The sequence below is a fragment of the Carassius carassius genome, chromosome 1 (assembly GCF_963082965.1).
Source record: "Carassius carassius chromosome 1, fCarCar2.1, whole genome shotgun sequence".
NCBI classification, from domain to species: domain Eukaryota; kingdom Metazoa; phylum Chordata; class Actinopteri; order Cypriniformes; family Cyprinidae; genus Carassius; species Carassius carassius.
Window position 1 is genome coordinate 17,128,154 of NC_081755.1, and position 26,359 is coordinate 17,154,512.

Here is a 26,359-nt window from a genome sequence, read left to right on the forward strand (position 1 = left end):
CTTTAAGCCTCATATCCACAAACCAAAATCTGAACTGTGGCAAAATTCTGATACCCATCTTCTAAGACAAAACTGTAGAAAAGCAGAACACAAATGGAAGAAGGACAGGCTACATATCTCTCTTCAAATATTTAAAGACTCTCTTACATCTTACCAAACAGCTGTTAAGTCTGCTAAAGTGGCATATTATTCTAATCTAATTGAAACTAATCAATCTAAACCTAATGTTTTGTTTTCAGTTATTTAGTCTCTTTTGCAAATCCTTCTGTTAACTCCTTACCTGATGCCTCTGATGCTCTCTGTGAAAGCTTCCTGAGGTATATCATTGACAAAATTACTAACTTAAGACTTAGTGTCTGCCCTACTTTAACTGTCTCTCCAACCCTGCCATCTGCCTCTGCCTTTTGGGATGCTTTCAAACTTATCAATTTCCAGGTATTGAAGCTTCCAATCAATCCCCTGCTGAAGAAGCATTCCATTCCATACCATTCATTACTAAGGTAATGGAGAAAATTGTGCTGGATCAACTTCCAACATTTTTTGACAAGTAATTGTATTTATGAGGTTTTTTAATCTGGTTTTAAGTCTGCTCACAGCACTGAGTCTGCCCTCTTGAGAGTATTAAACAATATTTATCTCTCCACTGATTCTGGAGAATGTAGTCCTTGTTCTTTTAGATTTATCGACTGCTTTTGATACAGTAGACCACCCCATACTAGAGTCCTGGGTTGGGCTGTGTTATTAATCAAAATCATGATTTAAGCGTGCACGATTTCTAAGTCGCCTTATAGCACGATTTTCCGCAGCCCCAACCTCTCGCAGTATGCTATCCAATCAGAATGCAGTGTGCCTAAATGGAGCATGAGAACAAAACAGACTGGGCATATGCCTACGTAACTCCAGGTTCACACACTCTGTCTCTGATGCATATTTTTTTCAGAGACCATGTTAACGGATCAGAGTGTTCACACTGCACGCTGTAAAACATGCGAAGATGTGAACAGAAAAAGTTGGAAATAGAAAGGTGATAAAATAATTAATATCAAGCACATGAGCATAGAGAGAGTTACGAGTGCAAACGACGCAGTTTGAGCGAGAGGAGATGTTTTAGAGCACTCTCTCCGGGCGAGAGCAGCATGGTCCATGTACGTTTAATCATTTCCTATTTAGAACGAGAAATGGAAAAATGGCTCGTTTATTCGTTTTTTCCAATTAGTTTCACAAACAGAAAATGGGTTTTTGGCTCGATATCTCATTTTGTCGTCTGGGGTTTACAAATTGGCCTCAATATTTCATTCGCACTTGTGGGCGGAGCTGAAACACTGCTTTCATCTGATTGGTCGAATCGCTCTGCCTTCAGCTCGGTTTTTCATTCTTTCAGGCAGAATAAGAGTCAGTACGAGTGTGGCACTGTAATGTCTGAAACCACCACTGTTAATTAGCATAATATCTGAATCAGATGTTGCAGGGCACATAATTCGTGCTGCTGCGATTTGCAAGTGACCCCTTTAAATAATTTTGTAGGTTACAGTATTGTATGAATATTGTCCCACTGATAAATACAGTGCAAATAGTTCTGTCTCCTTGGATAAAAGTGAAGTAGAAATAAGAATCTATAACAGACTGAACGGTTCCATGATAATATGTCTGTAACATTTACCAATCTTGTCTTTTAAGTCACAAGGCACTAGGTATGTGTATGTGACATTAATAAATAATTGTGAAAATATATATTTAAATGTATTAAATAAATTAGTAATATTAGTTTTATTACATACTAAATTGAATAATGTTTCTCTTCTTAGTCTTCTTTGTTGGGTTTGAGAAGCCAACATATATTTGAACATTATTATTATTTATTATGAGAGTACACCGACTACACTGACTAGAACTTTAATGATTCACCAAATTCAGCTCAAATCTTCAGACTCGTCTGACTCGTTGCTGTAAAACTGGCCAGACTTACCTTCCCAAAGAATCCTAAGGACTTTTGTAATCTGACCAATGAAGGCCTTAATACTTAATGTCCATTAGAGGGGGCGAAAGGATTTCTGTTTACATGAGTTTAAATGACAAATAAATACATTAATTTCATGTGTACTGCCATGAATATGCCATATCTGTGTACAAGAATAAACTTCACACTTCAAGCTGTACAACTACTTAAAACTTCCCATTCTGGCTTTTTCAACCAAATTTATTTTAAGATATTGTTTATTCACACTGGATTATGCATTTAATGTTTGTCCATCTAGAACTTTTATTTTTAGGAGCTGTATATTTAAAGATGTACTAGGTGTTGATAAATCAAATGCAATGAATGTAAAGAGCTAATGTCAGGGCTCTCAGTCCTGCTCCTGGATGGCCAGTGTCCTGCAAAGTTCAGCTACCCCGAATAAACACACCTAAGCTAAGCAAGGTCTGCAGGATCAGTAGCAATGTCCAAGCAAGTGTGTTGGAAATGAACTCTGCAGAACATTGTTCTCCCGGTTCAGGACTGGGTTTTAAATCTATAAATGAATGTGTATAGTTGGGTGTCTGCATGCAGAGGTGCACGTCAGTAAGTACAGCGGAAAAAGTAATCTGTAAAGACAAAATCTTCAGATCTGCATTTAGGGCACTGCCTTGAGGTCTGCATCCATTGGTCAAAAAAGACCTCGCATCCCACCACACTCCTGCTAGCTGTCAACATTAACCCTCTCAAGTCGATTAACGCGGATACGCGTTTTGAGTCATTTTCTCCTGATAACCCCGAAAAGAACTTAAATTACACTTTCAGTTTTAATCGTACAGATAAGAGCAATACATCAATCGAATCTGTAAAGGGTCTACTTTTTTTTGGATACAGACATAATAACAACAAAACTTTGTGCACTTATAAAATAAAGATAACAAACAAGGTGCGCTGTCTGCAGCCTTTGTCTGCGCTGATCTTCTTTTACAAACACGTCATTTAAATGAACTGTAACTCCGTGAATAATCAACGAAAATACATGAGAGAGATATCTTTTTTTGTAGAAAATAAGATTGTTAAAAGGATTTCTGAAGGATTGTGTGACTGAAGTAAGCATGCCAAACAATTTGTTTGAAAGTCAGCTTTGATTGTTTCTAATAAACTGTTTAACTGCTCCCCCAAGTGGATATTAAATTATGTTGTGGGATAATTAAATATATTCTTAATAAACTACAAACATAAAATTATATAGATTTATTTTGTTCTCACATTCTCTCTTGTAACTCCTCACTCACAGTGGCACAGATGACTGAGAGGCTCATTATGCAGCTCATTATGCGGCCCTTTGTCTTCTCAGGTGTAAATCACAATGATATTCATGGTAGTTGACGCCTACTCGCATATGACTTTTACCAACAAAAAGTGTCTTAGAAAATTTAAATCAATATATTGTTTTCTGTGAGTGAGTAAACAAGAAGATTTTCACATAATTTAGAAAAAAAAAATTCTAGGCTACAAGCTCCAGTTCTCAAAAATCCCGGGAACCATTGTTCTTTATGTGTTTTTTTGCCTTATTCAAGCGATTTAACATTTTTAGTTTTTCACTAACCACGCATAATATTTTTTTTCTCAAAAACACAATCATGTACATACATGCATTTCACATATTATTACAGCCCAGTTTGTGCTGATTACAGTGAGATTAGTCTTTACCCATTTAGATATTTATAAGAAACTGAAAAAAGCACAAATGTCAAGGCATGACAAAACTTCTCCAGGCCCCAAAAATACCCTTAGACTCCAGAGGGTTAACTGCGGCTGGTGCCAATTAAAAATTATTATTGTATAGAGTGGTAAAAGGTTACAGACCTATTATCATGGAACTGTTCAGTCTGTTATTGATTTTTATTTCCACTTCCACTTTTTATCCAGGGGTGCAGAACTATTTGCACTGTATTTATCAGTGGGACAATATTCATACAAAACTATAACCTAGAAATAATTTAAAGGGGTCACTTGCAAGTCGCAGCAGCACGAATTATGTGCCCAGCAACATCTGATTCAGATATTATGCTAATTAACAGTGAGCGGTGGTTTCAGACATTACAGTGCCGCACTCGTACTGACTCTTATTCTGACTGAAAGAATGAAATGACCGAGCTGAAGGCAGAGCGATTCAACCAATCAGATGAAAGCAGCCTTTCAGCTCTGCCCACAACTGCGAATGAAATATTGAAGCCATAAACCAATTTGTAAACCCCAAATGACAAAATGAGATATCAAGCCAAAAACTAATTTTCCGTTTGTTAAACTAAACGGAAAAAGAATAAACGAGCCATTTTTCCATTTCTCATTTTTGAATTCTAAATAGGAAATGAAATCATCAAAACGTACACGGACCCAGCATGTATCAGAGCACGCGCATCTGGTTTTGTGACAGAGCAAAGGAAATCTGAGTGCGAGCGAAGAGATTTCGCACCCACGCTTTATTTTAATGTGCTTTTCGCATTACAATAATGCGCTCTCGCTGCTGCATCTGCACCGCATACTCATACTGTATACGCACTGCAGACAGAGTACATGTGAACCTGTATAATGTATAACAAATATATTACAACACCTGAGGCACCGCTACAATGAGCTCTATGACCAATGCATGGCAAAAAAAGCAAAAAACAAACAAACAAACAGAAAAATCCCTGGACACGGGATTCATTTATTTTATTTTATTTTTATTTTTATTTTATTTATTTTTTTGCCATATGTCTAGAGATTTGGTCACACCTTTACTTAGTGATTATTTTGAGTTATGTCTGTTCTAGAGACATAATAAAGCTTTGATAAAGCTCTAATTGGTTTTCTTTTGGAAATATGTTCCAAATTCATACTGAATGCCTTTGTGAGTGTAAAGCATGTCTGTGTGTGTAAAAATCGTGATTAAATCGAAATTGATAAATTAATAAAAGAAATCGCGGTAGTTTTTTTTTTTTTTTTGTCCATATCGCAAAGCCCTAGTCCTGGATTGGTCTTAAACAAATGAAATGAACTTGAACTAAATTAAAGTGAAAGTGAAATTTTGAAATACAAAAACTGAAACTCTTATTTTCAAATAAAACACTCCAATATTCACAAACTTTAACTTTCAGTTTGTATGGAATATATTGTAATTCATGTGTACTGTACATTTAAACATAAACTGTACATTTTATAGTCTGCAATCACATTAAATTTGTACTGGCAAAAATCTGTGCATGTCTGTTTGATTTATGCAATAAAACCTACTCTTATAATAATAATGTGGACAGATGTATGGCTTTATACATGTGAATTATCGTAAGATATACAATCAGCATTTTCACAAATGACTGTGAATTCAGAGAGACAGTGAAACAAAAGACGCGTCTGGAATAATCCACATCACAGTCACCTCGCGCCGCAGGCAGCAGTACATCCTCAAATAATAACACACACCATTAGAGAAGCACATTTCAGCCTCATTACATTCATGCCTCTTTAATAACCAGACATAACAGACGCATCTAACATAAAAACATTATTATTTTTGTAACAGGATTCCCTAAAGGTTTCCTAGATCAATTAGTGTTGTGTCTGAAAAATAAAACAACTAAGGATGTTATAACAAGCTATAATTCAGTAGCTGCTTACTGTTAAACGTACATTAATGAATCAAGCTGTGCTTGAAATGTACGTCATATGATACAGATGGAAAAACAGGTTCTTCCACTCATTTGCAGTTAATGAGTCAGCTAATTATTGACATGAAGTGATGATCATGAGTGAGTGATGTGTTTTCACATCTGTAATTACAGTAGCAGTGTGTTTCTCTATGGTGCAGCACATGTTAATGCTTATATACAGTAGGTACCAGCCCTGTTTTATGTGTGGCACCGTAAAATAAATTACACGAGCAATTCGATTTTAAAATTCAGTATTAGTGACCAATTAAGATTTGATGTTTAATATTTAAAAGAAAAAAATCCAGCCATAAATGCTTATTGGTAAGTGCAGCTTTCCATGCCATGTTATAGTCCACAATAAATTAAAAGGTTTTTACTTGTTCTCCCATAGCAGATTGTTATTCTTGTTCTTTAGTACCATTTTGTTGCATGGAAAGATGCATTAAATGAATTTGCTGAAAATGTAATTCTGAAAATTTGAAAATATGTAATTAATTATTATGTAGTAATATTTTGTAAAATCTATAACACACTTGAGTGTTTTTCCTGCATTGAGCAGAACATTAAAACAAGAATAAAAACAACAGAAAATAATAGCTTTAACATGAGTATAATTAAATGACACAGTTAAACCAGGTCTAACCACAGTGAGCGTGAATATTCAGATCAGAACCATAAAAGTATCAATGATGCAACACAAAAAAATCAAGCTGTATTCAGGAGAGCCATGTTGAAGCAAATAAGATGCTTAAATGATATTCACTTCCTACTAATGCTGGCATCCAGTATGAGGCACATTAGGGACACTTTTATGCTAGTTTTGACTGGTCATACATCATGGATATACTGGTTAAGATGTTATTAATTGTTATTTTTGTTCTTTTCTGGAAGTTAAAATAAAAAATAATAACAATAATAAAAAATAGTATGAGCCTTTAGTATAAAAGAGTATTGGCAGTCTGTCCAGAAATTATCCTTTACTTCAGAGACTAAATCTTCCCCTGATGTAGGTGCCAGCATTATTAAAAAATTATATCTGCCCAGTGCCAACAGTCTGTTTCTTCAGTCTGATTGAAGGACACTGTATGTTCTCCTCTGTTTCTCCTCAGAGCGGCCAAATTGTATGAGATAACTGATCTAGATTTGGTTGTTTTGTGTGTAAAAGGCACAGGTTGTATATAAATGCCCCACTCAGAAAGTGTGGCCACAAAACTCCTAGAACACTCTGCAGGTTCCTGCAAAATTGGATAGTCTGTCATTCATAGATCTCTTGGGTAAAAAGACTTTAAAAGCAATGTGATTTGCTGTTGTCGGCTGGTTAGAGTAGTTTTTAGGCTCTAGTCAGCTTCTCAGACTTTATTTTTATATAATCATTGTTACAGAGTGAATGCACAAATGTATGTAGACTGTGCCACAATTGGTGAAATGACGCACATCCATTTTGTTGCATCCATTCTGAAAGCGACGTCACACACAGGGGTACACCTGCATCTCAACAAAAGCAACCCATGCAGATAAGCTGGTTATGTCTGGACAGACAAACCTGATTTGATTCACTTGCAATTAATAGTGCGGACAGTCTGCTTGAAAAGATCTGATTTGAGAAAAAAAAACGTGAATCAGATATGCCTGCAGTTTAAACATAGCCATGATCACAGGTTCACAGTATCACACACTCTGATGTTCATAATGGGACTCTGCTCTGAAAAGTCCGTCTGCTGGGTTCCTGTTACAGCTTTGACTTTCCTCATCAGTGGTGTTTGATGGAGGTAGCGAGCTGTCTTTTGTCCTGTCCTGTGTCTTTGGCTTTCACACTGAGTTGTGAACACCAGCCATGGAAAAAAAAAGGAAAGTGTGGAAGTATAGAGCTGCGCTGCCCAGGAATTAAAGGTCATATGCACTGTTGGCTACGTGCACACACACAGGCACCTCCAGTGAAATCTCACAGACACATACTGACCCGTCCTTCAATCCTCGGTTCAAAAAGACAGAGGCAGAAGATGAGCTTTTAATTTCATCTGTGACTGATTCATTGGACAGCAGTAAAGCTGATTATACCACAAATGGCATGAACAGAGACAGAACACACAGGATGACTGAATGTTGGGAAAATGAGGAGAAACATGAGAGGAACAGACTGTTGAGATGAAAGATAGGTGCAGGCCTCTAATAACCTCGAAGATATGGAGTTCAGAAGTTCACTGTTGTGTCCACATGACAAACTGTCCAATGACATTTTTAACTCGATTGGCTGGATGCATTAAAAAAAAAACAGCTGGCAATTGCTTTATGTTGAATGCTGTTTAAAGGCTCCTTATAACATTATTTATTGATTTCTTATTTCACTGTCTCTTTGAAGTGAGTTCAGTACAAAAAATTTGACATATTAACCGCTAATGCTGAGCAATAATCTCTCCTCTCCAGCTACCTCTTACGCCAATAAAATCTCTTGGTAATTTCGTAACTATTTAAAGATTTTTACATACATATTTTACATACAAGTTTTTGTATGTATTCATACAAAATTGCCACCAGTTTTCCCATGAGATCAGGTCGGTCCCTCACATGAGATTGTAGCAATTACATTAGCAAAAAAACATATCAGGTTATGCATGTAACCATGGTTCCTCGAGGGAATGAGATGCTGCGTCGAAAGCTATGGGGAACGCCCTCTGCATGACCATGCTCTGAATCACAGGTGTAATCAGCCCAATGGAAAAGCAAGACGTTATGGGCGGGTGACTTCATCGAAAGCTTAAAAGCACGTGCAGCAGTGCCGACGTTAGCCTCTGAGAATAAAGCAGGGGTGCCAGGAGTATGGCTTCGAGATGCAGCATCTCATTCCCTCAAGGAACCATGGTTACATGCGTAACCTGAGACATTCCTCTTCAGGAACTCAAGTTGCATCGAACGCTATGGGGAACGATGTGCCCACTCTGCCAGACTTCCAAGTCCCTGCCTAGTGTATCCGAAGAGCACAGCTGAGTCGTGAGAACAGAAGATCCCGGGGTGGCTCGCATATCAAGGCCATAGAACCTCACAAAGGTGGAGGCTGTGGACCATCCCACAGTGTTGCAGATGACTTGTATCGATACACCTGCTAAGGAGGCCTTGGAGGCAGCCATACCCCATGTGGAGTGAGCCTTGAGTCCCATTGGTGAGGGGAGGTCAGAGGACTCATAGGCCAGGTTGATCAACTACCCTCAACTTTCCACCGGATGAGGGTCTGCTTAGTTGCAGGGAGACCCCTTTTGGGAGGACCATGGTACACGAGAAGTTGGTCTGTTCTTCTCCACAGGGCAGCTCTGTGCACGTACTGTATGTGCCCAGTGCTCGAACATAACCTGCTTGAAGGTATAAAAATCCTTTGGCCATGCTGGGTGAAAAGTTGAGATAAGTAGGGGTTACTGAGAGGGCGTGAAATCTCCAACTCTCTTTAGAGAAGTAATTACCAAAAGGAAGTCTTTATAGTCAGATGACGACCTGATATCTCCTGGATCTGCTCAAATGGAGCTTTATAGAAAGCCTCTAACACCACAACCAATTTCCAATGGGGAACACGGGACCGTACTGGAGGCCTCAGCGCACAATAGAGGATATGTGTCACTTGGGGGTGTCTGCCTACTGACTGGCCACCGAGGGGGACATGTAATCTTTTAAGGCGGAGAAGGTCAACCCTGCAGAGAACCTGCCGTCTCTCTGCACCATGAGGTGAATTGCTTCCTCATTGCATACAGTTTCCTCGTTGAGGGAGCTCTGGATTGGAGGATGGTCTCAACAACCTCAGTTGAGAGACCGGATGCTATGAGCTGTGCCCCCTCATGGGCCACACCCACAGTTTCCACAACTCCGGGTGGGGGTGAATTATTGTACCCCACACCTGTGAGAGTAGATCTCTCATGACAGGAATCTCCCATGGAGAGCTGTCGAGGAGTGAGATCAGATCTGAGAACCATACACGGCCTGGCCAGAATGGGGCTACTAATAACAGCTGAACCCCATCCCGGAGTACTCTCACCAGAATTCCCAAAGAGCAGAGCGATCGGGGTAAAATCGTACAGACGAAGCCTCTGCCAAGTCTGTACCATAGTGTCCAGTCCCAGAGGAGCTGGATGAAGTAGAGAGAACCAGAGGGGACATTGCGATGTCTCGTGAGTCGCAAAGAGGTCCACCTGAGCCTGTCCAAAAACTCTCCATATCTGCTTCACTGCCTCGGAGCTGAGACGCATCATATACAACATATAATCGTGAATTCCCTACATATACTGTTTACTAAAAATATGACCTTCAGGGCTTCATCAGGCACAATATCAATGTAAAGTGAAGTCAACTTTAAATAGACACAGGTGATCACCTTAATTAGGCACATCCAAGCAATCATGTGACAAATACAAGTCATGTGACACATACAAGTCATGTCTATTGTGTGACAAAAACAAATCATGCAAATCATGCAACAGATACAAGCTACAAAGACATTTTGAATCGCTATAAAAATGGCTTAATATCAAAATCCTCATTCAACCCTAAAGGTGACAATGTATTTAAAGTATAAATCCAGAAAAATTCCCTCTGTAATAATTTCTTCTCATAATCTCCTCCTCTTAAGCGTTTTGTTACCTAATTTCAGACCATTTTTGAAGACACCTGATAATTTAGGATCACTTGAAATAATATGCCAATGTTTGTTTAGGACTCTACGAAACTCCGCTCCCAGTGCAGAGTATTTTATCATGCACATGGGAGCATTATGATCAGTGAACTTGTCTCGTTGAATTTCTTTTTGGCATCTTCGATCCATTCTATACGATAACCACGATTCAAGAATCTTTTAGTTAAATCATTTGCTTGATGAGTATAAGATTTATCCATACTACAAACTCTGCGCACACGCTTAAATTGTCTGATAGGTAAACTCTTAACTAAAGGTCTAGGATGGAAACTATCGCCTTTTCCCGTCACATATGTATACTCGAACATCAAGAAAACTAATGCTCACTGGATCACATTCCATTGTGAAATTCACATGCTCAGTCCTTGAGTTAAGATAATTCAAAAATGTCAACATCTCTGCAGGTGTGGCCTTAGTTATCATAAAAATGTCATCAATATACCGTTTATAAAGCAAAATCTTAGGGCGAAAAGAATTCTCATTTAAAATAAAGTCGTTTTCAAACACTCCCATATACAAGCAAGCATAATTAGGTGCCATTTTACTACCCATTGCAGTACCTTTAACTTGTAAAAAAAAATCGTCCTGAAAACGAAAAAAATTATTAGTTAAAACGATACTTGCTAAATCTAATAAGCATGCTGTTTGGGATGTGCACACCATTTTTGTATTATTATGACTTTCTTTTAACCTCAACCCTCTACATTGTCAATCTGGCGAGTAAACTTTACTAGCCAATGGCGATTCAATTGCCAAGGTGTCCATAGATGGTTGTAGCCTTATATATATATATATATATATATATATATATATATATATATATATATATATATATATATAATGTATTAATTATCATGGGCTGTAGTAAAAAAAACTATACTAAGAGTAAATATGGTTTGAATAGCCTACTGTATATTTTAGTTGGCTATAAATATGTGAAGCTGTTGTGTTTTTCTCCTTTTCCATCTCTAATACTCTAGTAATAAGCATTCTAATAGGCAATAGTGAGAATTGGTCCCCAAACTAAAGTGTTACAGAATTTTTTAAGTAATAAGTAGATACTAACATTTGCACAAGCAGTACATAACAAAGAGGTGCTTTCATAGTAGTGTGTCGCAGTACTTGTTTGTCTCACCATCTGCTCAGAGCTATGTCCTTTCCCATCACCAGGAAAATAATATGTTTAGAGCATAGTAAAAGTATGGAAATTGGGATGAAGCCATCGAGAGCTGATACTGTGCCATAATTCTGCTGCAGCAGCTTGATACTAGCCACCAATGGGGAAAAAAATAGCCCAAATGCTATTTAAGATGCCAAGGTACTAATTAGAGTGCTTCAGTGACTCATTCTGTGCCAATCACAGGGTTCTTGGGGTCTGTCCACTGTTTGTTTTCATTACACGCTCCTCCATTGGCCAGGAGGCCGACGCACAGACTGCATCTGCTTTGCTTGCACTCTGGCCTTTTCAATTAGTACTTAGATAGGGTGACAAAAGCTGTCTGAAGGAAATAGCACACTACATGAGATGGATCTGAACACAGCTACTCATTTTCTGCTCTTTAGAAACTGCAGTACCTTGAATGGCAATTATAACACTGCCTTTCTGCTTTAGTTCTAGTTATACATATTTACAGTAGTGTATGTAAAGCCTAGTCTTGCATAGCCAAGCTTTTGACTGTTGACTTGAAGTCTTTTACAATTTGCAGGTCATCCTGGCCAGGATATAGACAGGAAGTTAGTCTGAAATCTCATGCTGTCTACTGGGTACTACATTTGGTTTGAGCGGAAAAAAAGTATAGTAGAGTAGAATGACTTGCATGTAAAATGACCATATAGCCAACAAACTATCTGACACAAACCAACTCAGCAGTGATCATTGAAGGAACTGTCAAAGAAGAACAGAAGAAAAAGTTAGATCTGAAATTCAGTGATCATCTTTTATATTTTTATGTGATGTTGAGGGGCAGATAATTTTGATATATATTCATAAATACCAGAAATAATAGATGTGCAGCAAAGTACACGACAGGTATTTTGAATAATTGTGCAGCATTCTGTATAATAATGGGTAATTATTCTCCTTCACAGACATAAATCTGAAAACAAAGTAAAATACTGTTGGACTCAAGGATATCCAGATTATCTCAAGGCTAATTAATACCTCAAAGCAAACTGTGAAATATATTTAAAATATTCAGTGCCATAAACCTTGTGAACTTTGTAGTTCTTTGTGAGAAATGCTCATTAGCAACCTGGGAACTTGTAAACATGACTTTGTTTTTCGGTGGATTGATATAAACCTGTGCAGCCTGACTCAAAGGCATCTAATCAGAATGGAGTCCACCAGTCTCACCTCTTTTTAATTTTTTTTAGGAAATACCCCCCCTTTTTGTGTTCAACTGCGTGTACCTACCATGGCTAATTTGTGAAGCCTAAGTTTAAGCGTCAACCCTATAGAATTACATTTGTTTCAATAAAAATGAACGTAACTTTATAAAACTGAGCGTAACTTTTTCAGAAACTATCAAAAATATGCCATTATAAAAGAAGAAAAACACAATGAAAATGAAAAAAATTAACTCAGTCACACAAATTAACAGGCTCTTCAAATATGCTTCATTCTTTGTTAATGTTTTTCAAAGATTCGTTTTCGCTAATCGTGGATTCTGAATGCATTGCCACAGATTTCGCTTGTGCTTCGCAGTTTTTCGTTTGGTGTTTTGACACAAACTTCTCGTGGGGGTGGGCTTAACAATGATCTACTCTGATTGGATAGTGAGCTTTTGATGGAGAGGTGCTCTGACCAGGAAATACAGACGCCACTCAGTGGCGCGCATATTGGAAAGCTCTTGCGGTGATTAAATCTGGTCTCTACCGCAAAAAATTATTGTTCACAGACAATTTATACAAAGATTTATATCTGACATTGATCTTACAAGCTCTTTTTGTTCGAGTTCTGAAGAAACTGTACACTTATTTTGGTCATGTCACTACACTCAGAAACTTTGGGATGATATTGGTGTGTTTGTCAAGTGTAAGATTTTGCCAGGCTTCTCAGTACATATGAAAAACATTATATTTGCGTATTATGACTCCGACCCCACAAACGAAAATATCAGTTTTGTTATAAATTTTTTCACTAAACAAATTTCACATTCACAAATGTAAATTCTCCAACTGTAAACCTGTCTTCTCTGTTTCCCTAAAAGAAATGGAAAACTATTTGAATGTAATCAAGTTCAAGTTCAAGTCAACTTTATTGTCAATCAACCATGCAACAGTACATTACGCAGCAGACTGAAATTGCGTTTCTCCCATACAATGTCCATCCAATGTGCAATATTAAAACAAGATTTGACACATACTAAGCATAAACTAAACATACGACTAAACATAGGACACCACTAAACAAGTGCAAATAGATATTCAACAAATAGACTGATCAACATAGCATATGGCCTACAGTGAGCTTACAGTTTCCAGACTATCACAGAGTTTCAGAATATAGTCAGGTTAAGGTATTTTACTGTAGTGCAATATAAAGTGCAATATGGCAAAGTGCAAGTAGCAGCATGAAAATAAATAAGTTTTGTAAACTTGTTACATTCTTGTGCAAGGGGATATTGGCATATGTGCATATGAGTATTTTGCGAACATTGAGTATGCCTTTTCCACAGTCTCACAGGTCTTTGTGTGTGTGGGTTGTGGGGGGGTGTTATAATCCAGTTTTCATGAGTGAGTTGAGCAGTCTGATGGCTTGTGGGAAAAAACTATTGCTGAGCCTGGTAGTCCTGCAACGCATACTGCTGTAGCGTTTGCCAGATGGTAGGAGGGTGAACAGTTTGTGTGTGGGGCGGGTGGAGTCTTTGATGATATTGGTGGCTCTTTTGTGGCAACGGGATGGGTATATGTCCTGGATGGATGGTTGAGCTGATTCGATGATCTTCTCAGCTGACCTCACCACCCTCTGTAGAGCTTTCCGGTCAGCAACAGTGCAGCTACCATACCAGACTGAGAGACTGCTGGTGAGGATGCTCTCAATGGCACCCCTGTAGAAGGTAGTGAGTGCCAGTGGGGGGAGATTGGCTCTTCTCATCATTTCCTTTGTTTTATTAACATTAAGATGTAAATTGTTAGTGTCACACCAATTAATGAGTTGGTGTACCTCATCTCTGTATGCGGAGTCGTCGTCGTTGCTGATGAGGCCCACCACTGTCGTGTCGTCTGCAAACTTGATGATGTGGTTTGAGTTGTATCTGGCACAACAGTCATGAGTCATCAGTGTAAACAGCAGAGGACTCAACACACAACCTTGAGGAACTCCAGTGTTCATGATGGTGGTCTGTGAAGAGTTTTTGCCAACTCTTACTGTCTGTGGTCTGTTGGTGATAAAGTCTAGTAGCCAGTTGCAAAGTGGGGTGCTGATGCATACAGCACTGAGTTTATTCACCAGATGTTGAGGGATAACTGTATTGAAGGCAGAGCTGAAGTCGCACATCCGCACACAGCTGTTTTTGTTCTCCAGATGAGCCAGACTGAGGTGAAGTGCTGTTGCTATGGCATCATCAGTGGAGCGCTTGGGACGGTATGCAAACTGGAAAGGGTCAAATGTGGCAGGTAGGCTAGATGTTATGTGAGCCTTGACCAGCCTTTCAAAGCACTTCATCATAATGGGCGTGAGTGCTATAGGCCGGTAATCGTCCAGTGTTGTGGCTGGTGATTTCTTTGGTAGCGGTATGATAGTAGTGGCTTTAAAGCATTCTGGTATGATGGCTTTGCTCAGAGAGATGTTAAAGATATCTGTGAGAACGTCTATAAGTGAGTTAGCACAGTCTCTAAGCACATGCCCAGGTATATTATCAGGACCAGCAGCCTTCCTGGGGTTCACCTTTTGAAGAGTCCTCCGCACGTCGGCAGGGTCAAGTTGAAGAGTTGCATTGTCCAAGCAGTGTAGAGCTTTTGTCGGAGTGGTGTTGTTGTTTTCCTCAAAACGACGGAAAAATGAATTGAGTGAGTTTAGGAAGTCTGTGCTGTCCTCGCACGGTAAGAGTGTGGGCCTGTAGTCCGTTACTGACTGGATGCCTTGCCATAGGCGTTTAGGGTCTTTTGTATCAGTAAAGTTTGACTGGATTTTTTTGTCCATAGGCATATTTTGCTGCTCTCAGGCCTCGGTTCAAGTTGGCCCTGGCAGTTCTGAGGGCCTCTTTGTCTCCAAACTTGAAAGGTGCAATCCGTGCTTTTAGGAGCTCACATACCTCCCTGGTGAACCATGGTTTGTCGTTTGCCCTTGTGGTGATGTGTTTTATGACGGTCACATCTTCCATGCATTTGGATATGTATCCCGTCACAGACTCACTGTATTCAGTTATATTGACATGCTGGTTAGAAGTGGCAGCCTTCTTAAGAACAGTCCAATCTGTGCAGTCAAAACAGTCTTGGAGCGCTGAGGTAGCCCCCTCTGGCCAAGTTCTAATCCGCTTCACAGATGGTTTGTTCCTCACCAACAGTGGCCTGTAAGATGCCATTAGCATAACAGAAAGATGGTCCGAGTTTCCCAGATGGGGGTGTGGAACAGCTCTGTATGCCTGTTTGATGTTGGAATAGACCTGGAATGTTTTCTCCCCTGGTTGCAAAGTCCACATATTTATGAAAGTGTGGGAGTACTGTCTTCAATTTGCCCTGATTGAAATCGTCCCCGATTATACAGGCAGAGTCCGGGTTTAAGTCCTGCATTGAGCTCACAGATTGATACAATGTAGAAAGCGCGTCTTTTGTGTTCGCACTGGGTGGTATATACACGGCTGTAATAGTCACGGCTGATCACGCAATCTCAGTATCTACTAATAAGAAAGCTATAAGGACTGTTAGAATTTAGTCTTTAGAATTTAGTCTTTGATCTCCTTGTGTAATTTTGTTTAGATTTTGGCCCTCTTTAGTTCTATTTTATTCTTTTCTTCTTTTTTTGTGGTGGTGGATATTATGTGATGTATGTTTATACTTTTGTATGTTTTTGATCTCTGCATTAGTAGAAAAGAAAAAGAAAAAAAAAGCTCTCGCAGTGATTTGTATGCAATATGTCATGCCTTGTATTACTAAATATGTAAATAATATTTGACCTTCGATCATCTCAGTCTGTAAAGATGAACTCTCAGGAGACACGGAGCGGCATCGTCTTCCTCCTCTGCTTGTCCTTCAAGGCAGCTTGAAGTACAATACAACCCTAAACTCTTTCCTGACTGTTGACAGAAGTTTCAGTAGTTTTTACTGTTATATGGTAAGGGGCGCTATTACACATCTTCTACAAGAATACAGAATATCCAGGACAAAACACAGGCAAAGAACAAGCAGAAAAAACAATAGCATATGACCCAGGAGGTGGTATATGCCTGAGCAAGCTTGTTTTGAACCCTGTTCTGACTCAGATTTATGATTATGATATAATCATAATTTTCTCAGATTTTTGTTAAAAATTTTGCTTTTTCTGTTAAAATATTGCCTGTTCAGATATTCATACAACAAAGTAACCATGAAACTTTTGTGAAAATGCTGAATTAAAAATTACGTCTTGCACACTCACACATATGCATTCACTTCAAACTGGAATCATGGCGGAATATCCTGTGATGTCCACTTCGCAGGGCAATTATTTCGAATAGAAGCGATAAGAGAAACATACAAAATGTGCAGAGCAGGGGGGTATGAGGACTGGAATTGAGCACTGCTGCATTACAGATATCTAAATATTTTTGGATCTAAATATATTTACTTGAGAAGCAATTCAAATCAAGTCAATTCCATTCAAGTTTATTTGTATAGTGCTTTTTACGATAAAAATCATTGCAAAGCAACTGCAAAGCAAGAAAATTAAGTCTCTACAATATTTTGTAGTAGCTTATCAGTGGTGACTGTCAATTTATGTGCATATGACAGGAAATTTCTGAAAAATAATACAAGACATAGTCAACCAGAAGATGAACACTATTAACAGCAATTATTATCTGGTGCAATCACACTTGTAGCAATATTTGTAAGTTGTGTATGTTGTTTCAGGGTTGGCATCATCTCTTCTCAGGTGTTCTGGATCCAGACTGGAGCTTGTGCAAATCCTAGTCCGGGGCAAAACAGAGAAACAAATAGAGACATAGTGTAGCTTCTGTTCCAACCAAGTAAAATTAATTGGTTTAACCCAAGCTAAAGAATAATACTGCACATTTGATCAGATACAACTGCAGTCACAAATTATGAGATGCATTATTCGAATCCTTGGCAAAAGAGAATTGTTTTTAATCTAGTTTTAAACAAAGAGAGTGTCTCAAGTCAAGTCAAGTCACTTTTATTGTCACAACACATGTGCCTTAGTGAGTGAAATTCTTGGGAGCTTGCTCCAGAAATTGCAGAAACTATTTACATAAAACAAACAGACTTCAAAAGGTGAAAGTGTGCAATATGCACATACATATGGTCAGCACACACAGTGTACTATTAGACAAACTTACAGTTAACACAACACATTATACGAAATATGTACATACATACACTTAGCACTACAGATTAAACATTATACACGAATGTACACTATACACTACACCGTACAATGGACCATATGCACTATACAATTTACACTATACACAGAATGTACACGTTCTGCATTCTGTAAACATATAGACACATAAAAATATGCTAAGGTGCAATAGAGTGTACGTGAACTGGATACAGGAATGTCATGGATATGCATCGGATGGTATCCGGTGGTAACAGGTAGGTTATTGTATTAAAAGCAGTGTGTATGTTTAGTCCAGTGTTGAGCTGTAAACGTTAAAGTGCAGTGTGTGGCATACCATATTGTGGGAGTATGCTGTAGGGTGTATTAGTTCTGATTGTTCATTAGTCTGATAGCCTGAGGGAAAAAGCTATCCCTCAGTCGGCTAGCGAGGGATCGGATGCTGCGGAGACGCAGCAGGGAGGGCAGCAGAGAGAGCAGTCCGTGGGTTGGGTGGCTGGAGTCACTGATGATCCTCCGGGCTTTCCTTATGCACCGCCTGGTGTGGATGTCCTGGAGGGAGGGAAGCTCACCTCCAACAATGTAGCTGGCAGTTCGTCGGCCCTTTACAGAGCTATACGGTTGCCAGCGGTGCTGTTTCCAAACCAGGCAGCGATGCAGCCCATCAGGATGCTCCCTATAGTGCATGTGTAGAATGTTCTGAGGATGCTGGGGCTCATTCCAAACTTCCTCAGCCGTCTCAGGAAGAAGAGGCGCTGGTGTGCCTTCTTCAGCACTGCATCAGTGTGTGTAGACCAGGTGAGATCCTCGCTGATGTTAACGCCAAGGAACTTGAAGCTGCTTACTCGCTCCACAGGTGTCCTGTCGATGGTGATGGGTGTGTGTTCTCTGCTCGGTCTCCTGAAATCCACCACTAGCTCCTTGGTCTTGTCGATGTTGAGTGAGAGGTGGTTCTCCTCACACCATTTAGTCAGGGTGCTCACCTCCTCTCTGTAGGCTGTCTCATCGTTGTTGGTGATCAGGCCTATCACCGTTGTGTCATCAGCGAATTTGACGATGACGTTGGAGCTGTGTGTGGCTGTACAGTCATGTGTGTACAGGAAGTACAGGAGTGGGCTGAGGACACAGCCCTGAGGAGCACCAGTGTTGAGGGTCAGCGGGGATGAAGTATTGTTGCCCATTCTGACCACCTGACTTCTGCCTGTCAGGAAGTCCAGGATCCAGCTGCACAGAGATCTGTTTAGTCCCAGAGTCTGGAGCTTTGTAACAAGTGTGGCAGGCACTATGGTGTTAAATGCTGAGCTGTAGTCCACAAACAGCATTCTCACATAGGTGTTCTTATTTTCCAGGTGGGAGAGAGCAGTATGTAGGGTGAAAGCAATAGCATCGTCTGTGGAACAGTTGCTGCGATATGTAAATTGTAGCGGGTCCAGTGAGGCAGGCAGCACAGAGCAGATGTAATCTCTGACGAGTTTCTCAAAACACTTACTGAAGATGGGTGTGAGAGCAATGGGCCTCCAGTCTTTTAAGCATGTGATTTTGTTTCTCTTTGTTATGGGCACAATGGTAGATTTTTTGAAGCACGAGGGAACCACAGACAGACAGAGGGAGAGGTTGAAAATGTCTGTGAAAACACCGGCTAGTTGGAATGCGCATGCTCGGAGCACACGGCCTGGGATGCCATCGGGACCCGCAGCCATACGGATATTTACCCGTCGGAAAGATCGGGTTACATCTGCGACAGAGACGGAGAGTGCACTCACATCTTCTGCAGCAGCTGCGGGAGCGCTCTCTGTGTGGGCGGGGTTGTGAGCCTTGAAACGAGCATAGAAGTTATTTAGCTCATACGGTACAGAGCAAGGCTGACAAGGCTGCTCGAACATCGCTATTAATCCACGGTCTCTGAACCCCGAACATTATCAGGAAGGATATTCCAGAGTTTGGGAAAGAAATGCGCTCTACCACCTTTAGTGGACTTTGCTATCCTAGGAACTTAGGTAGCATGTTGGATTGTAGCATGGTATAATGCTAGTTAGGTATGCAGGAGCTAAACCATTTAGGGCCTTGTAGGTAAGTAATAATAAATTGTAACTGATACGGAACATAGGTATATGGGTATACATAGGTAGCCAGTGCAGAGACTGTAAAATTGGGGTAATATGATCATATTTTCTTGACCTGGTAAGAACTCTAGCCGCTGCATTTTGGACTACCTGTAGCTTGTTTATTGATGCAGGACAACCACCTAGAAGTGCATTACAATAGTCCAGTCTAGAGGTCATGAATGCATGAACTAGCTTTTCTGCATCAGAAATCGGTAACATGTTTTGTAGCTTGTAGTTTTTGTAACATGGGAAATATGGTTTTCAAAAGACAAGTTGCTGTCTAATATAACACCCAAATTTTTGGCTGTAGAGGAAGTAACACTACATCCGTCTAGTTGCAAACTGTAGGCTACTAGATTCTGTGTACTGTTTTTTGGTCCAATAAGTAATATCTCTGTCTTATCTGAATTTAATAGGAGAAAATTATTGGTCATCCAATCTTTTACATTTTTAACACACTCTCTTTTCTAATAATATTACCAAGGGGCAACATGTATATTGAAAATAGCAGAGGACCTAGGACAGATCCTTGTGGCACTCCATATTTTACTGGTGATAAATCACATGACTCCCCATTTAAATAAACAAAGTTGTAGCGATCGGACAGGTAGGATCTAAACCGTCTTACAGCCTGCCTTTCAATACCTGTATAGTTTTGTAATTGATCTATAAGTATGTCACGATCTATGGTGTCGAATGCAGCACTAAGATTAAGAAAAACCAGCAATGAGATTCAGCCTTGATCTGACTCAAGAAGCAAGTCATTTGTAATTTTAACAAGTGCAGTTTCTGTGCTATAGTGGCCCTGAAACCAGACTGAAATTCTTCATACAGAATTTTTTTGTAGGAAGGAGCACAATTGAGCGGACACAACTTTTCTAATTTTTTTTAGATAAATGGAAGATTTGAAATGGGCCTATAATCTGCCAGTTCACTAGGATCTAGTTGTGATTTCTTAATAAGAGGCTTAATAACTGCTGGCTTCAATGGTTTTGAGATGTGACCTAAAGATAACGATGAGTTAATAATACTGAGAAGCGGTTCTTCGGCTACAGGTTACATCTCTTTCAGTAATTTTGTTTGGTACAGGATCTAATGAACATGTTGTTGGTTTAGATGCAGTGATAAGTTTATTTGGCTCTTCCTGTAGTCCTATAGTTATAAAGCACTGCAGTTTATTTTTGGGTGCGATGGATGAAACTGAAGTATTTGACACTATAGAATCTACATTTACTATTGTATTTCTGATGTTATCTATTTTATCAGTGAAGAAATTCATGAAGGCATTACTATTAAATGTTAATGGAATATTTGAATCAGGTGGAGTCTGGTTATTTGTTTATCTAGCCACTGTGCTAAATAAAAAAAAACTTTGATTGTTTTGGTTATTTTCAATGAGTTTGTGGATATGCTTGGCCCTGGCAGTTTTTAGAGCCTGTCTATAGCTGGACATACTGTTTTTCTCCATTTGTGCTCAAGACAACGAGTTTCTTTCTTGAGAGAGTGGGTATTACTGTTATAGCAGGCACAGTAAAAATTTCTCTAACCTTTTTCAAGGTTTTTTTCAAGAAGCAAAATGACTGAAGATATTAAGTCTTGTTTTCTGAAAAAAATAACATAAAATTCAAAATGTTGTTACTTTTTGCTGTAGTGGTGGTATACTGTTTTTTTTAGGCTTGATTGTGTTCATGGGGTGCAGTCTTACGTGTTAATGCTTTGTTTTTTTTTTGAAAAAGCACATTATTTTTCACATAATTTACCTTTATTCCATACCGATCTGTCTCTTCTCTGAGAAATGTCTCAATTTATTTTCTTTTATTATTTCCCTCATAAATACGCAATGCACTGAGATTGGTCATCTAGCTCAGTGTGTTGTGATTCGCTAAACCTCCTCGAGCGCATCTGAACATACCACCCCTCTCAAGCTCAGAATGTGCTCCAGTTGTTTTGTAAACAATGACATCCTCTATATCCCTAATCAATTTGAGCCAGAGACGCAGAGACTATTAATGAAGAGCAGTTTTTTTTTAACTGCCAGAATTTTAAAAGATGGTATCTCCGTTTGCATTCAACTTTCAGCGCTGCAACTTTGCAGGTATTGTTTATGCTCAACCAGCAACATTACACACTAACAAACATTAAAAGGGTGAAATCACAATCAACCACCCCTTTAAAAAAAAGGAAAAAAAAATTGCTTTTTTTTCATGTTTTAAACAAAATCTAACATAAAGTTTATAAATTTTTTAATATTTTGTATCTTTTTATATCTTTATTATCTTAAGTCTTTTTTCTACTCCAGATAATGTATCTTGTTTCAAGAATGTTAAGATATTGGTAATGGAAAAAAGACACAAATTTTAAGTAAGAAAATATTTTTTAACTGTGATATAGCTAACATTTCTTTGCTGAATTGGCTGTGAGATGATCAAGTTCCTGTTACAGAAATAGAAACTCTTCCTAACAGTGATACTTGACTCAGCATTCCCTTGCAGTTCTGATGTGCAGTTTAACCAGAGTCTGACAGCTCTTTATTAATGTCAGATTAATGGTTCAGCTATGGGAAAACTCGAGACCCCCTCAACTAAATTCACATTCTCATTAATTTCAGACCACTCAGAGACAGATTAATTGGTTGCCCTATTTGCATTGCCCAGTGAAATAACCCCACAGACTTATGATTAACTTCCTGCTTCTGGACAGAAGCCGCAGCAAAGCGTTTGACCTGTTGTCGCAGTCAGCCTCTGTTAGGTAACTGCTTTAATTTTTTTTAGTTCACAGTTAATGGTCACCTTGATGCTCCTCCCAATTTCATTGAGGCACATGGAAGATTTTACGTATTAATGCTGTTTGCTAAGTCAAGCATCACTGTTACTATAGCTCATACTTACGATTTTAAACTAGCACATGATAAAATGAGTGGAAAAAGCAACCACCCACAACACCTTAGCAGTGTTAAGTTTAGTACCAGCAAGCAGCAGTTTCACTTTATGCAGGAAATATTAAACTCTCTACTCTGTATACACAATCAAAAACTGGTTTCATGTAGTCAGACTTTTGATTTTCAATATAAAATCTGTAAAATGTCCCCCCCATAGTTTGCTTTGTTCATATGATGAAAAACATGAATGGGGAAGTCGTGGCTTAGTGGTTAGAGAGTTTGACTCCTAACCCTAAGGTTGTGGGTTTGAGTCTTGGGCCAGCAAGACCATGACCAGGGGTCCTTGAGCAAGGCTCCGAACCCCCAACTGCTCCCCGGGCGCTGCAGCATAAATGGCTGCCTACTGCTCCACGTTTGTGTTCATGGTGTGTGTGTGTGTGAATTCTGAGTATGGGTCACCATACTTGGCTGTATGTCATGTCACTTTCACAATATGAACTTGCTTCAAAGTATCTTAATTGAAACTCAGTATATCTTCCATATGTCATAACCTAATTAGTTTCTTGCTCAGTATTTTTTTTTTGGAGGGGGGGGGGGGGGGGTGTTGTATCAGACTGTCCATAAACTCTTTCATTAGTTCAGCTGTAAATGATTCCTCTATTTTTTACTTTTCTGCAGGATCCCAGAAGCAAGCACAAGTTCAAGATCCACACCTACGGCAGTCCCACCTTCTGCGACCACTGCGGATCGCTGCTGTATGGCCTCATCCACCAAGGGATGAAATGTGACAGTGAGTGAGAACCTCCCATTATGCCCCAGGTGGAAGTTGCCATTTTACACTCTTGCAAGACTGTTTTCTCCAAATCTTGATAAAACCTTTAACAAAATAAAAAGGAACTGGCCTCAGATCAGTATAAAAGGGCAGCTCCTGCCTAAGGCCTACAAAATTCCTCTGATTCTGCTTTTCTCTACCATTATGAGGTCAAATGTGTTTAGATTTGTATTTTGCATAGATGCCTCCTTCATTTGAACCAGAACATTCCTGTTCCTCTCAAGCGCTCTGGCTCTAATGGGAATGTTATCACAGATTTTAATGAGAACAGATTGAAGTATTTTATTTGGGAATAGCAGCATGTTTGTAATTACATTTTTGCAATCTGTTCATCCACACCTCTCTGAGAAGACACACCACAGTGATTTCCACATATCAACTTCAGCCTCAGCATGGTACACACACAAATTCTCTGCCACCGACCTAGTTCTGCTGTCCAATAGCAAAAGCCATATTGATATACCTTTCCAAGTAAAAACACTCCAAAAAAAAGGTTTGCTTGTTGTTAACTTGAAATCCTTCAAGTTCATCTTCAAAATCAAATTCCATGTCTTATGTGGACAATTTATCAGTGCATGTAATTCAAAGGATAAAGGGTTTTCATAATGGGCAGGAGCTTTGTTCATACAAATAAAAAGTTGATGTGGATTAGACAAAACGATGCACATTTGCATATGTTCTTACAAATATTTCCTTGAAAAATCATATTTTTGTGGAAGTCAGTTTTACATCTAACATAGTTCTTGCTTGCGGCCTATGTACAGCTGCTACGCTTATTTTTTTTAAAACCACAAAGAGAAAATGAAAACCCAGTCTTGTTGAAAATATGTGCTTGTGGCAACGTTTTTGCAAAACTGATATTACTGCATGTTTAGTGGCAGTTTCAAAGTTAAATGCCCACTGAATGCCCACTTAAATGTGTGTTCAATACGTGACTTTGGCTATTTTTTTATCTTGTTGGTTCAGGCACTTATTTGCAGTGGTTAAGAATATAAATGTGCAGGGAGTGATCCTAAAGGGTTAATGCTCTATACCATGTTGTAAAAAAACATACCCACTACACCAAGCCCAACCCTAAAGTGCTTATGCTGTCTGCGGACAGGCTGCCACCGCCTTATACTCCATGGCATTAATGCAGCTCCACCAGGCACTGAAGGACCTGCACGAGGATGGTCATGATCCGGAAATTCTGAAGGAACAACAAACACAGCTGACCTCATCCTCCGAGCGACAAATGTCATGATTCTCTGTGTCGTGTGATGTCCACACTTGTGGTCCAGGAGCATCATCTCTGGCTGTGTCTGGCCAACATGTGGGACATGACAAAATTTGGTTCCTTAATGTCCCTTTGTCCCAGACCGGCCTCTTCAGAGATGTAGTTGAGAGCTTCGCCCGACAGTTCTCTGCTACACAGAAGCAGACTGAGGTGATTCGACATATCCAGCCCCAGGCAAGTGGAAGAGCAAGAGGCCCTGAGCCAGGCGACCCATAGATGGTGGGAGCTGCTCTTCGGGAAATGGAGAATGCACTACTCCCTACCCCGGAGTTGGGCCGGGCAGAGAATCTTTTGTCCACTTTCAATCGGTCCATGAGCTGCCCGAGCCGGGTCCCTGCGTTCCACCTTGCTGCCTTACTGCGGGTACATCGGTGTTGCTACAGACCTTTTATGCAGTTTGTGTTAGAGGTACAAGGGCCTGCTCTTTTAGCTGTACCTGTCCCCCTGTGTCTTCACAAAAGTTACGGAGGGGGCTTTTGTTCCCCTGAGAGAGCAGGGTGTTGGATTCAGTCAAACAGACAGCATGCCTCACAAAGGAACATGCTCAGTCTGTGTTGAGCTGCTTGAATTAATTTAAAGGCAGGATGGCTGTCCCACTGAAACACTTTTTTAGAGGCTCCTGGAGCATATGGAAGCTGCTGCGGCAGTGACCCCACTGGGGTTGCTTCATATGAGACCACTTCAGCACTGGCTTCATGGCCAATTTCTGAGGTGGGCATGGCAGCAGAAGTTTGAACCCTCCTCAAGCTCCCTCTATACCTTCTTGGGACCTGTCTCTGGTGCTCGAAGTACTATAGCGGGTCCCATTTGAGCCTTTGCATTCAGTTGATTCCATTGGCCGCCATCAAGAGTGTAGGGGACCTGCACACATTTTCGGTCAACGATTCGGCCGTTCCCACTACTCCCTTCAGGGATCAGGTGGTGAGCCTGCAAGCGCTGCCCCTGGAGGAGGCAGACCCATCCCTAGATTTGCTTTGTCCCATCTGAGCCTTGAGATGATACATAGACTGGACGCAAAGCTTTAGGACCTCAGACCAGCTCTTTGTCTGTCACTGAGGCCAGCAGAAGGGGAATGCCATCTCCAAGCAGAGGATGGCCCACTGGATAGTGGATGCCATCACCCTGGCTTATCAGGCACAGGGTGTGCTCTGCCCATTCACGTTTGGAGCTCACTCTACTAGAAGTGTTGCATCCTTCTGGGTGCTGGCTCATGGCACCTCGTTGACAGGTATTTGTAGAGCTGCAGGTTGGGCAAACCTGCTAGATTCTATAGCCTTCATGTGGAGCCCGTATCCCCACCTCAAATGGGTAGAGGCACTGAGAGGCACCGGTTTAGTGTCGGCTTGCTAAAACTGTTCCAGATTGTCTGTACTATATCAAGCTCCTCCATCCACCCAGCAGCCAGACATGGCGGAATATCCAGCGCCTGGCCCTCACTCCATG

The 26,359-nt window shown here is 40.0% G+C and overlaps 1 protein-coding gene across 2 annotated transcripts in view; it reads left to right on the top strand.

Moving 5' to 3' along the window:
- The window catches only part of prkcab (protein kinase C, alpha, b), a 227,180-nt gene that overhangs the window by 148,942 nt on the left and 51,879 nt on the right, over positions 1-26,359 (top strand). For both annotated transcript variants that reach the window (XM_059549266.1, XM_059549271.1), the window contains exon 4: positions 23,487-23,598. In XM_059549266.1, the coding sequence (XP_059405249.1) occupies positions 23,487-23,598 (112 nt within the window). The remainder of the gene's footprint in view (positions 1-23,486; positions 23,599-26,359) is intronic.